Here is a 13428-nt window from a genome sequence, read left to right as displayed (position 1 = left end):
AGGGGCCCACCTGCACGAGACCAGTACTTCCACACTTCTTTGCATGTGACACATGGTAAGATACAGTAGTACCCTTATGCGCAGAAGATATGTTCCAAGACCCCCAGTGGATACCTGAAACTACAGATAGTACCAGACCCTATGCATACAAGGCTTTTTCCTATATGTACATACTTATGATAAAGTTTAATTTATAAATTAGGTACAGTACGAGATTAACAGTGATAACTAAAAATAGAAAAATTATAACAATATATTATAATAAAAGTTATGTGAATGTTTATTTCTGGAGTTTTCCATGTAATATTTTCAGTATGCAGTTGACTGCAGGCCACTAAAACCACAGGAAGCAGAATCATGGATAAGGGGGAGCTACTGTGTAAAGTTTGCATGAGGGGTCAGTAGGCGCATATATAAAAGGAAAACAAGCTTCAGGAAACAGTTCTCACCCTCAATACAGGTGATGCCTGGGAGAGCTGATACTTTGTTTCTTTCATGATTTCTATAATGGATCTGAACTACTGACTGGATTTCATGACCCTCTGTGGATTCAGCTGAGCTGTCATGTTTCCCCCGCCCCCAGCAGGGTTCTTCCTCATGGTTGCCTCTGAGCAGCCCTTGGCATCTGCTCCACAGCCCCAGCCCGATGCTCATGCTGGCCAGGCCGGGCCGCACTCACCCACGCCTGCCTGTTTCCTCCCGCAGGCCCCAGCGCCTTCACAGAAGCCGTGGCTTACATCCAGGCCCAGTACGAGAGCAAGAACAAGTCAGCCCACAAGGAGATCTACACCCACGTCACCTGTGCCACGGACACCAACAACATCCAGTTTGTCTTTGACGCCGTGACAGACGTCATCATCGCCAAAAACCTGCGAGGCTGTGGACTCTACTGAGCCCCGGCCACCCTGCCCAGCCACCCACCACCCTGCCCAGCCAGCTGCCCACCTTTCCCCTGGAACCAGAGCTCCACCACCTCTCAGACCACTCTTTGCACTAGAGGAAGAGGAACCCAGAGGCTGGCAGCAAGCAGGGAGGGGGCACAACCCACCCCCTACCCCCACCCCCCTACTCCAAGCCTGTGCTGCTGCCCAGACACCGGAACACGCGGTAACGCGGGGGCGGGGCTGGGGGGCGGAGTGCCACACAGCACATGGCCAGGAGACGCTGGCCTCTGCTTCATCTTTAAGTGTTTCATCTGGAGGTTGGGGGGTGGGAGGGGCAAGGCTGCTGTTGGGCCCAGAGTAGGCACGCCCTGCACTGGATGACTCACATGCCAAGCCCTGGGGACTTCTCCTGTCACCTGGGGTTGTGCAGGTGGCAGAGACAGCCCTGCAGCAGGGTGCGGGCAGATCGTGGGTAGTAGGAGCCATCTCTCAGCTTTGCCTGGGGTCTCTGTGATTGAGGGCAGCTCCGTCACCAAAGCCAGTTGGGACCAGCTTGGAGTGGATCTGAGGGCTCAAGCCTCGGCAAGAGCCTCCCCTTCCCTCCCCTTGGATCTCAGTCCTTCCTTCCCTGGGTCATCCTTCCTTGGCCATCATCCTCCCGGGAAGCCCCATTCCCTGACTCCTCCTAGGCCTGGAAATACTTCTGAGACTGACTGATTGTGAAGGTAGGAGGTGGGAGGGGTCGAGTCCTGCGCCTGTACAGAGCTGGGGAAGGGGTGGGAAGCGGCAGGCGGCGGGGGGGGGGGGGGGGAAGCAGCTCTTGTGGTGACTGGGCTGGGGCCTCACCCCCAGTCTTTGCAGGCCCAAGGGTGACCCATCTGCTCTCTCAGTGGCCTGGGACTCAGCAGCTGCTCCAGGGTGTGGCTGGATGTACTTTTCCTTCTCCACTGCACAGCGAATCCAACTCAAACCAGCAGGGGCAGGCAGAGGCCTTTGGGCTGGGCTTTCTGTAGTTGGGGAGGCCAATGTGTGGCCCAGGCCCCTGTGGCCAACCCCTGTGTTTTGCTCCATCTTCATGAAGAAATCGAGGAGTTTGTTTGCAGCCGTTGGTGTCCTCCCAGCTCCTAGCTGCAGGCAGGTGAATGGAACCAACACCCTGGACTGCGAGCTATGAGGGGCTTGGGCCAACTCAAACACAGACCACCGCCCCCCCACTCTTGGGGGTGGATCCCAGGATCCCTTGGAGGCAGCTTTGCTACAGAGATCCCTGAGCAGAAAGGGGTGGTGTGTCCTCTCCTGGTGACCCTGGCCCTGGCTGGCCTTGGGTAATCAACACACGACTCTCACTCCTAAGCGGCTCCAGTTGCTGATGCCACAGCGACACCCCAGGCAGGCCCTGTGCACTTGTGTGGCAGGCTGTGCCTAGGGACCCAGATGTGCCCCTGGGAGGAGAGAGGGCTGAAGGCTGCCCCTTGAGAGGCCTCTGCCTCCTTCCTTGAGCCCTCTGTTCTCCCATCCTCCACACTGGGTACAGCTCAGTCCTGGGCCAGGCAGGACCCATGGACTCCCACATGTAGCCCCCCTGGATTTCCTAGGGGCAAGGAAGAGCCCCATGCCAACAGCTCTAGGCTTGTTGGTTTGAAAAGGCACAGAGCTCAGGGTGGCATGGGAGATCCAGGGACCTTCCCTCATACCACATGCCTGCAGGGATGGGTGACTCAGGGGAGCCCCTCCCCAGCCTGGCTGTCTTGCTACTGCCTCTGGCAGCTATGCTGCAGGAGCCACCCCATCGGCCCAAGTCCACTAACATTTTGTTTGCCTCTCTCGTGTTCCGGACCTTGCTCCAGGTGCTGGGACGTGGCAGAGGACAGGCCCTTGGGGCCAAAAATCTCAATGTCCTGCCATGGGCAGCCAGGGCCAGTTAAGCCATTTGCCCAACTTTGAGGACATTGTTATTTCCTGACATCACCACCCTCATGAGGCCAGCTGTGCCCTAACTGTGCTCCAGACTGTGACCAAAGACTCAAAAGCAGCTGGTGAGATGGGGGACACTAGCCAAGCTCCACCTCTAAGGCTGTCACCGTGGAGGTGGAAGCCACTGGCCCTCAGTCCCAGGGTTCTCCATCTCCCCCTGCTGCCTCCCTCACCCCACAGTGGCCCCGTGGCCAGAGCAGCAGGCTGGTGTCAGGACCCTGGGTTCAGCCCTTCCCCTTCTGTAGAACTGGGGGGCAGAGGAGCCATTGCTTGGGGCCTTCCTGCCCTTCCAACCCCAGGCTGCCTTTTTCTTCTCTCCACTGCTCGGTTTCTTGCGCTGCTCTCCTCTCCCAGCCCAGCCTGCTGAGGAGAGGGTTTCCAGGGAGAACTTCTCCCCCTGGGCACCACGTCTCCCATCCTTGTCATCACCGATGGCTCCACTGTGGGGAGGGACAGCTGAGGGTAACAGATGACATTTGGCTCCGTCGTGGATATGGGTGTGGGGGGAAATGCTGTGAGTGACCGGACATGGGTGGGTCTCTTACCCACAGGGTGTACCCCCAAAGGGCCATGTTGAGCTCTCTGAATGGCTGTAATGTAGCAGCCCAAGGGGAAACTGATTTCTAGGAAGGGCGCCTTTGCCAAACTTGTCAAAATGTGCCTGCCACTTAGAAGCCTGTGAGCAAGTTCTGTGCCCTGAACCACATGGCCATCACTAGAGCCGGGTCTTGGCCCTTCCTCTGAGCTCTGATAGAGTCCCCAAGGCTCTCTGGCCTGAGCAAGGGGCAGGAGGTGCCTGAGACCCAGGAGAGGTTCTGTTGGACTCTGGCTTGAGGAAGGTGTGGCCTGCCCAGCCCTGAGCAGAGAGCACAGCCTCGGTTCCTTGCCAACAGCTGTGGCGTTCTGGGTTCCATAACCACCTTCCCTGGAGGTCTGACATGCCTGGTATCCCAACCCTTTCCCTCCCCTCTGGCCCCAGCAGAGCCTAAGGGCCTGTGGCTACATACTCCTACATGGGGTGGTAGACAGAGCCCAGGCAGTAGGCCACCACCATATCTGGTGCCTGGAGGCAGCTCTGCCTCCTAGCCCCCTCCCCAGCTCAGCTCCATGCCCTGCTGGTGGGGACTGGAGGCGCTCCTGCCCTCCATGGACTGCACCAGGCGTCACTGAGTGTCCCCAGGAGCAGCCAGCAACCTCAAGTGCCCACTCCCCATAACCAGGCTGTCTGCAAACCCCCAACAGGGAAGGCACAGGAGTCATATCACTGAAGGCCTTCCCTTCTGCCAGCCTGAGTGAGTCCTGCAGGGGGGAGATTATCCCATTGCTCCCACCTAGCACATTTTACAGCACATTTTTACAACCCCAGTGGTTGATTCTGGAACTTCTTATCTCTAGCCTGTATCCATGCTGACCCCTCCCCACCCCCTTTTTTTCTCTTGGTCTGACCTAGCACACTCTTCACCCCTCTTGGCGAGTAAATCCACCACAATCGGGGATGGTTATTAAATGAGCCCTCACTCTCTTTCCTGCAGACCAGGCAGTAGCCTGCCCACCCCCTTCTTGAGAAGTCAAGGGCACAAAGCCTCTTCTAGCTGCCTCTGCTCTTGTCTGAGCCTTCTGGGAGCCTCACGCACAACCTGGCTGTTCTCAGGAACCCCAGACCTGAGGCTCTGCCTCCATGGCCACCAGAGATTTAATTTGGGGTGCTGAAGGCAAGCACCTGCAGACAGTTTCCCCTTCTTGGGCCATAAGCCTTCACAGAGTGAAGGGTCCCAGCAGCCCAGGAGGCAGGGCCGGGAGTTAGCTGCTGTGATGGGGTCTGTGGTCGGTCTCCCCATCCCCCATACCCTTAGCAAGAAGAGTCCTAAACCCACCCTGCTCAGGGACAGACCCCACTCCAGTTGGAGGCCCCTGTCAGGGAAGGGGCAGGTTGGGGCAAAAGTAGAAAGAATGGCCCCCAATCTGAAGTCCTGCACCCTCTCAGTGAGAGAGGTGCTCCTGCTGGAAGGGCAGTTCTCATCCCCAGGCCCAGTGAACCAAGACCACCAGCATAAACCCACAGGCTTCCCAGCACAGCCAGCAGCTCCAATGCACCTGCCCCTATGGCCCATTCTCTCCTCAGCCCTCCTCCTCACATCCCCCATGTCAATTCTCCCAGCACTGGGCAGCTGGGCCCTTCACCTCCTGGTCACCTACTGGTTCTGAGCTGTCCCCTGGCTCTCCCCAGTATACACCCCTGCTGCGCATCCTCTTCCTCCCCATCCCAGGCAGAGGTGGGCTCGGGTGCCCTATTCCCTCCTTAGCAAAGCCTTTTTTAGATGCAGTCGTCCCTACTCCCAGTCCCACCGCCGCCACCCACCCCATATTAACTGTAATTTTGTTAAGAAGATTGACTTGTTGGTTTAATAAACCTCTAGTTATTGTAATAATTTATTGGCTGCCATAATGTATTTATTAGTCACCTACCATTAATAAAAAGTGCCAGCTTTTTCTAGCGTGAGTGTGATGTCTTGTGTCAGTAACCAAGGAGATTCTGCCAGGTGCACATGTCCTCGTGTCCTGCCTGGTCCTGGTCCAGGGACTGCAGGCAGCCTGGCAGAGTGGGCACAGTTCTGCTGGGGCCAGGATTCTGCGCAACTGGGTGCCCTGCCCACCTCTCAGGAGTGTCCTGGGGTAGGAGGCCAGTCTGCCCTGCACTGAACCTTCCTTCCTGTCCTAGCGTGCCTGGTGCTGGCCTCGACACTGCTGTGGGTGATGTGGCAGTGGGACTACGGCCGTGCTGGCACAGCTTGCCTGCTGCTCTCAAGCTCCACTGTAGCCTGAGGCAAGTGGAGGACTTGGAGGAGACAGCCCGGGGTGGGTTCCCAGTGATTCTGTGGGAAGGTGACAGCAGGCAGGTGGCTGTTGGCTGTGACCCCTGGCTTTCTCTTTTCTCACATGGTGTCGTCTCCATTTCTAATGTACTCTAGTGCCTGTTTCCTCTTGGGAAGCTTGTAAGGACAAGCTGTGCTCTCAGCTCCGTGGTGATGGGTTCCAGTCAATGTGCGGAGGGATGGCAGTCAGACCTGGAGGGTGTGGGGGGTCTCAGTGCCGGCACCTCCCCCACCCCGCAGCAGCACCCATCCTCACTGCCTTCCCCAGTCTCCAAGATCAGTCTTCCTTTCAAGGCCCACTCCGAGGCCCTCTCCCCACAAAACCAGGTCTGACTGTGCACGTCCTCTACTGCATGGATGCCCCATCCCCACTCTGTGCCACTCCCAGGACCTCAGGCCCTGTTAATGTGTGCTCGCTGTCTCTCCCCAGCTAGACTGTGAGCTCTCAGAGAGCAGGGGCCTGGCCATTCCCACACCCCTGTAGCAGCCTAGCAGAGGGCCTTGCACAGAGATGCCAGTCAGTGTTGGCTAGAAGAACGAGTGGGTGAGTGTGTGAGTGCGTGAGTGCGTGCTCTGCAGCCCTGAGGCAGAGGGGCTGTAGAGGGGCCGAGCCTCAGCAAGTGGAATTGGTGGACCTGGATTTCCCCTCCAGGCCTAAGCCCAGTGGCCTCTGGAGGAAGAGACTTTCAGCCTAGGCTGTGCTCTGCTCAGGTCACCCTGGTGCTGCTTTTGGTCCTGAGAGTGCCCACATATTCCCACGGCATCCTGCAGCATCTGTAGACCAAGGTGGGGCTTGGGTGAGATGTGCAGTGGAGTCGGGAACTTGCCTCTGGCTGTAGGTTTTCAGCTTTTGGTTGAGCAGCTGTTGGATGTGGTGCCTCTGCAGGGTGGGGAGGCCTTTTCCCACTGAACCCTTGGGAACTCAGAGCCTCAGTGCTCTGCCCTCGTAGGTGGTCCAATGAGCCTGAGTGCTCACACTTCTAGGCCCGGAACACAGGTTCACTTGGACTCCTAGGAAATCTCCACCTGCCCTTCTCTGAGCAGCCTCCATTGAAATGGCACAGGCAGTCTTGCTCCTCCCTGAGTGGGACCATGCAAATGACAGGAAGACTTTTGGGGAACTGAGAATGAAATTTGCTGGTTGAAGCTAGGAGAGTGATGAGATCATATGAGTTTACTGAATTTGTTTAGCAGAATAAAAGGACAATACCATTTACTGCAGATCCTAGAGGCGGTCATAAAACCATGTCAGTTGTCTAGTTGCTTCCAAGGGGCAACTTAGAACTCAGTGCCCCCGCCACCCACTGGCTTTAGCCAATAAGAGAGGGATTGGGCTGATGCCCTGTACAGGTCACTGGTACCATAATGCAGGCATGGAAGAGATTACTGAAGGAAGGTTTGGCTATAAAATGCATGGAGCCAGCCAGGACCCTCTTTTTTTTTTTTTTTTTTAATTCATTTATAATATTTTTGCCACTACAAACCCATGGTCTTACATACTAATACCTCTCTTTCTGTGGAATAGAGTCCAAGGACTGGAATTGCTGGGCCACAGGACCCTCTTAGTGTTAACTTCTTGAAAGGCCACAGACTACCAATATTGACTGGAGAAACCCACTGCCTAAGTTCTAGATCTGGCCCAGAGCCAGCTGCAAGTCTCTGCTCTTTGGGTCCCAGCTGTGTCACCTTGGTGTTCCATAAGGGTGGATGACTTTTAGTGACACTTGGCAGGCAGGCAAAGGACTGGGCATGGCACAGGCACAGAGTGGACTGGTTGACCAGTGCTGGTCACTTCGTCATCTTCCTTATGCTCCTTCTGCTCAGACAGGGGAAGCAGCAACTTACTCGGCTGCCACCATGTGCTCCTCCCGGGGACTGCGTCCGCCTGCCATGAGCAGTGTCCCCCAGTAGCCATCCACTCCCGTCTCTTTCTGTTGCTTGTTTCATTCAGTCTCCTTAGTCCAGGGTAGATTTTAGCCTCGATTACCTCTGGGCCTGTGCTTCAGACCCACCGAGCAGGTTTGCCGTGGACAGATTCCCAGGGCTAGGACAGGGATCTTGGGGAAAATGAGAGGTTGTCCCCCTTCCTAGCTTCCAGTGCAGAAATGGGTTAGTTCACAGAGAAACATGGTCCTCTGTACGGCCAAGAAGCAGATTACCCAAGTGAACGTGCTTGGCATCCCAATGTAGAATCAGTCAGTCCTTGCCCAGGGCAAAAGGCTGTCCTCCTCAGATTCGGTTTTTTTCAGTGTGCCCATAATATTCATCCATTTGCTAACACACTTCTGTGAGTAAGACAGCACTTCCCATCAGCCTTGCTTAAAACCCCTTGCAGGGTCAAACATGGCTGAGTTGGGCTTGGCTAGAGGAGGTATGGCTGGTCCCCCAAGCACTTGTGGAAGCATCCCTGGGCAGGAGCACCTCCCCTGAGTGGCGGCCCCCCGAGGATGCCAGCAGGACCTGACTTCTCCTCAAACCGTAGAAGGGGCCTTGAACCCCTTGCCACTCCCAAAGTATATCCGTCACCCACAGAGTGGGCGCAGGAGGAAAGGTCCAGACCAAAAAGGCCAACGCCCAGTTCTCCAGTTCCAGTCCAGTGCCACCACCACCTCAACACATATGCGGTACACGTGCACACATGCATAGGACACACACGCATACACCCATGCCAGGAGACCTCACATGGCTGGAGACTTTGCAGTGGGGAGAGCCTGTGTCATCCTGTCCTCACCCTCCCCTAGACAGCCATGGTTGGTTCCCAGCCAGCCTGTACCATTAGTCCGAGACACCTCTGCTGCTGAGGTGCTCTGAAAGCTGAGACTGAGATGCACTGGGATGTGTTGCCGACTGCAAGTTCCATCTATCGGCCTGTCAGTGGAAGCCCCTCCTGAGCTGCCGAGGAGCCCAGCCCCCTTCTCTCAAACCTAACTCTTCTTCTCTTTCTCTGTCTCGTGTCCCCCCTCTTGCTGTCTGTCTTGCTCTCTTCCTCCCCGCCTGGGGCTGCAGAACCGCATGCACGAGTCTCTCATGCTCTTCGACTCCATCTGTAACAACAAGTTCTTCATCGATACCTCCATCATTCTCTTCCTCAACAAGAAAGATCTCTTTGGTGAGAAGATCAAGAAGTCACCTCTGACCATCTGCTTCCCTGAATACACAGGTGGGTGTCACGGCAGCCCTCTGCAGGAGGAAGCCCACCCCAGCATGGACCTGGGTCTCCCCCAGAAGGCGTGAGCTAGAAGCCGCCTGCCTGTGGGCTCAGGGAACATGCTGCTTGGCCAGCCAGCAAGCGGGAGCCACTGCAGGAGTCAGGCAGGGAGCAGAGAAAAACGCTGAGGCACTCCCAGGCTCAGCCCTCCCCTGGACGCTGCCCTGAGCATGGTGGGAAAGAGCCCCTCCTGAGCCACATGTGTTGTGACCAGTTGACTCAGGAGTGGTATGGCAGGAATCAGGGGACATGACAGGACCACAGGCCCCATTTCCCCTTTCTTCCTGTCACCCTCTAGAAGAGGTCTCAGGACCTCACAGGAGAGCCTCCTGCAAACTCGCCAGTGGCCTCCCCTCCCCGCTGCCCAAGGCCACCACTGGGCCATACAGCACCTTATCCTGAAATAGAGCCTGGGCTGCATTTCAGCCGCCACCTGCTTTCTCTATTACCTGCTTTGGTGCCCTAAGCATGCTGCGCCTCTGTGTGGCAGCCCAGCCTGGGCCCAGCCAGACCATTCCTCCCACCCCCACCCCCCACCCCATGGCACCTGCTCTCCCCGCCTTCCTCTGCCCTTGGTCTTTTTCCCAAGTCAAACCACTCCAACTATCAGCAAGCCTCCTCCATCCCTGCCTCCTTTTCTTCTGCCATCTCTGGGGGTTTCTCCCTTCTGGCTCTCAGGGGAATATATCACAGGCCCCCCATAATGAAACTCTTTCCAAATGGGTGGGTGAGGGAGGGTGGATGCTGCAGGACAGACCAGCCCTGGGCGGCTGCTAAAGGCTGGAAGCAGTGCCAATGGAATGCCAAAGCCCAGCCCTTGTCTCTCTAGGGACTGGGCAGCTTTCAGGGGTTCCTGGGGGGAGTCACCTTTGCATACTGAGGAGAGAGAGCCAGCACCCTGCCATGGAAGCGGGTGTACTCTCCAGGTAGCGGCACAGGTTGGCTCAGCCAGGAACACACTCACTGACAGCCCCAGAGCAAGACTATGGGCATGGGCTCAGGTCCCCAATCCCAGCCAGAGGGCTCCCAAATTCCAGAATAGATCGATACTGGCCTCTCTACCCTTCTCCACTACTGGGTATAGTAGTGTGGAGGATCAGGGCCCATTGGCTGTTCTGAGCACAGTGGGCCCATCTCCTCGTGGATACTTCATGCTGCTTGTGAATTTGCAAGGCTCCTGCCCATCCCAAGCTACAGAGGGGAGGTGGGGCCAGGGGCTGTGCCCTGCACTCCAGGCTCTCTCTAGCCTGTCAGACGGACGTCAGGAGCACAGAGTCACCAATAGGGCAGGTGGCCCAAGCAGCCTCTGGAGCCAGACCACCTGCATGCAACTCTGGGCAAGATACATAATCTAAACCTGTGCCTCATTTCCATCTGGGCACCATAGGATGGCCATAGGGATACATGACTGCTGGCTATCACTGTCCTTAGTGTTATTCAGAGGATGGGATCTAAGGAAGGGGAAATTGGCCACAGAGGAGGTGCCCTCTTCAGGATACAGCGAGTGCAAGAAGGTAAAGGACAGCCCTCAAAAGGCCCATAAGCCGAGGAGGGCCCTGCCTACAGGCAGAGCTGAGCTGCAGCCCACCCTCATGGCATCCACTGCTGGCCTCTCCCAGCCTTAGCAGAGACTTTCTGGAACAATTCCCATCTTTAGAAAGTTGTGGTGATAGAGGACCAGCCCGTGGCTCACTTGGGAGAGCGTGGTGCTGACAACACCAAGTCAAGGGTTAAGATCCCCTTACCAGTCATCTTTAAAAAAAATAATAAATTGTGGTGACAGGATCGGGCTCACGGCCCTGCAGACCCACAGGCCGTCTCAGGCCAGCGCCACCCCCGGGCAGGCCCACCCCTAAGGCTCTCCCTTGTCCAGTGTCCCACTGACACCCGATTTGGGAGGTGGCCCGAGGAGTGGTGAATCTCACTGCTGTGTAGTGTGGGGTGCTGGACGCCCTCAGTAGATACCCCCAGCAACAGGCAGTCTGAATTGGGGGAGCGTCTGAGTTCTCCTGGGCCTTCAGAGGGATCCAGTTTGAGTTCAGACAACATGATGGATGACCAATGGTCACCAATGCAGTGGCCCCAGGGGGTGCAGGCCAGTGAGGAACACGAAACAAGCTGGAGGGTTGGGGCGAGAGGTGGCTGGCTGTGGGACTATGGGGCAGCAGTGGGCTGCGTAAGGACACTGGGCTCAGCAGACACGGAGAAGGCATGGGGAGGGGGCACCCGCCATCTGGACGGGATGCCTGTGGGCACTTTTCACCATGGTCTGGGGCTGTCTTGGCTCTCTGGACAGGAAACTGCTTGACAGGGCCCACGTCTGCCACTTTATGTCATCTTTGGTGGCTTTGCTGTGAGCTGGACGCTCAGGGTGCTTCTGCTTGGGGCATCCCTGCAACGGTGGATCAAGGACAATGCTCGGGCCTGTGGGTCTGGGTGGTCCGGTGGGGCTGCCCAGAGCTGGTCTCTACCATGTCCCCACCCCTTACCCCTTTCTCTCACATTTGCTTATCACTGGCCTGGAGTCCAGGGCTGGAGTAGCCTTCTGGTTGTCTTTAAAAAAGAGAAATCCTTGCTTCAGAAGCCCTCCAGCAGCCCATGCCCCAACTGCCCCCTTCTGGGGCTCACACCCTCAGCCTACAGTTGGAGAGTGAGGCAGGGCTGGGTGGGGCAGAGGGAGGGATCGTCAAGCATCCCCAAAATAATATACTGCTTCCATGCTGGGCTACATCCTGGTAGCACTGAGGAAAACGGGCATCTTCCTTGTATTGGGTTTTTCCAACACTTCTGTGTTGGTTCACATTTATTGTATTTAATTGAAAGCTGTCAACAGGGAAGAGCCACAAGGGTTTGGGTTGCAGCTGGTTGGAAAACTGTCCTTACATCATCCACAGTATGCCCCATTATCCCCACTCAGGATCAAGAAAACACCTAAGGAATTGGCCCAGTTGGTATTACACACGATGATATCCCCTTACACTTCCCACCTTAGAGATACCAATGCTCCCCACACACACTCAAGAACTGGGACTGCATAGAGATGCTCCCAGCACCGTGGAGTGACCTCTCATTAGAGGGGCTGTTAAGGAAGTACAGGACTCAGTGCCCATCACACCTTCAGAGTTCTGGGTCACTGCACTGCTGAGCAGCTCCCCTATCAGAGTTTATTTTCTTGGTTTATTAGAATCAGCAGGCTTGGTTTAGACTATGGGGAGGTGCCTGTTTTGCTCATCTAGAAAGCAAAAGGGATCATCTGTGGCCATTGTCCTCCCAGGGCTCCTGCGTAAATCTAGTGTGAAAACAGTAAAAGACCTTGAAAAGTCAAAACCCAGGCAGGTGCTAAGCTTTGGGTAGTTTTTAATCTAAAGTACTACTACACTTGGAAAACGAATGCCCAGCCGTTCCCACTGTTCCCTTCCTGTTTCCTCCCACTTCCTGGGACATGCCACATCCATTTCTCTGCCTGTGTGTCCCCAGCCCCGTCCACCTACAGCTCTCACCAGGGATTCTCCCTGTTCTGTCTCTTGTTACAGGCCCTAATACCTATGAAGATGCAGCCGCCTACATCCAAGCACAATTTGAAAGCAAAAACCGCTCACCCAACAAAGAAATTTATTGTCACATGACTTGTGCCACAGACACGAATAATATCCAGGTGGTATTCGACGCCGTCACCGACATCATCATTGCCAACAACCTCCGGGGCTGCGGCTTGTACTGACCTCTTGTCCTGTATAGCAACCTACTTGGTAATGATTCCAGCATTCACAGAAAAGCTTGCGTGCACACACACACACACACACACACACACACACACACACACACCACTAACAAATGCAAGTTGGTAAATAAACTTTAAAGAGGCATAAAAAAAACATATATATATATATATATATATATATATATATATACACACAAATATATATTTAAAAAGTCTTTTTAGTTTGTACTAGAAAGAGCTGCGGACAGAACTGACCACCACCCCATAGCTCATCGAGGTTTTCCTGGGACAGCACGTGTGGGTGCACACACACACTCACACACACATCATGGTGGGAGCCTGGTTTGGGAGTCTGTCTTTTTAAGGATGGCCCCAGGGTTTTGCTCTCTAAGACCCATCTCTGTGAATAGGGGGAGGGCAGAGGAAGGCTTGGCCCTAGTCCAGCCTGGCTCTTGCGTTCCGCCCACCGAGGCTGTGTGCTCTCAGTTCTGTCCGGCTCTTGTGCAAATTCCAAACCCTTTACAAAAGGGCCAACATGCTGAACATCTTCCTACCCCAGACCCCCAACAACAGAAAAACTTCAGTACGCTTCTCTTTTGGGTGGTGGTGGTTGTTAATTTCAAGAATTTAGAAGAATCACTGCTCCAACCAATCCACTGTCTCCCAAGGTTTCTTTGCTCATGTTAACGAGACAAGAATCAGAGAAAAGGGAGACTTAGTCTGTTTTCTAAAAGCACCTGAGGGAGAAGCTGTGGCTCAAATTCACCT

At 55.3% G+C, this 13428-nt stretch overlaps 1 protein-coding gene across 2 annotated transcripts in view; it reads left to right on the top strand.

Moving 5' to 3' along the window:
* The window catches only part of GNAO1 (G protein subunit alpha o1), a 174752-nt gene that overhangs the window by 159713 nt on the left and 1611 nt on the right, over positions 1–13428 (top strand). The window contains exons 7-8 of one of the 2 annotated variants that reach the window (XM_063109162.1): positions 8738–8891; positions 12473–12688. In XM_063109162.1, coding sequence (XP_062965232.1) covers positions 8738–8891; positions 12473–12660 — 342 coding nt within the window. In that variant the 3' untranslated portion in view covers positions 12661–12688. Of the gene's footprint in view, positions 1–705; positions 894–8737; positions 8892–12472; positions 12689–13428 lie in introns of those variants that run through there. The other variant, XM_063109163.1, reaches the window with a different exon arrangement.

Source organism: Cynocephalus volans, chromosome 10 (genome assembly GCF_027409185.1).
Source record: "Cynocephalus volans isolate mCynVol1 chromosome 10, mCynVol1.pri, whole genome shotgun sequence".
Taxonomy (NCBI): domain Eukaryota; kingdom Metazoa; phylum Chordata; class Mammalia; order Dermoptera; family Cynocephalidae; genus Cynocephalus; species Cynocephalus volans.
This window is presented reverse-complemented; position numbering and strand designations above follow the sequence as displayed.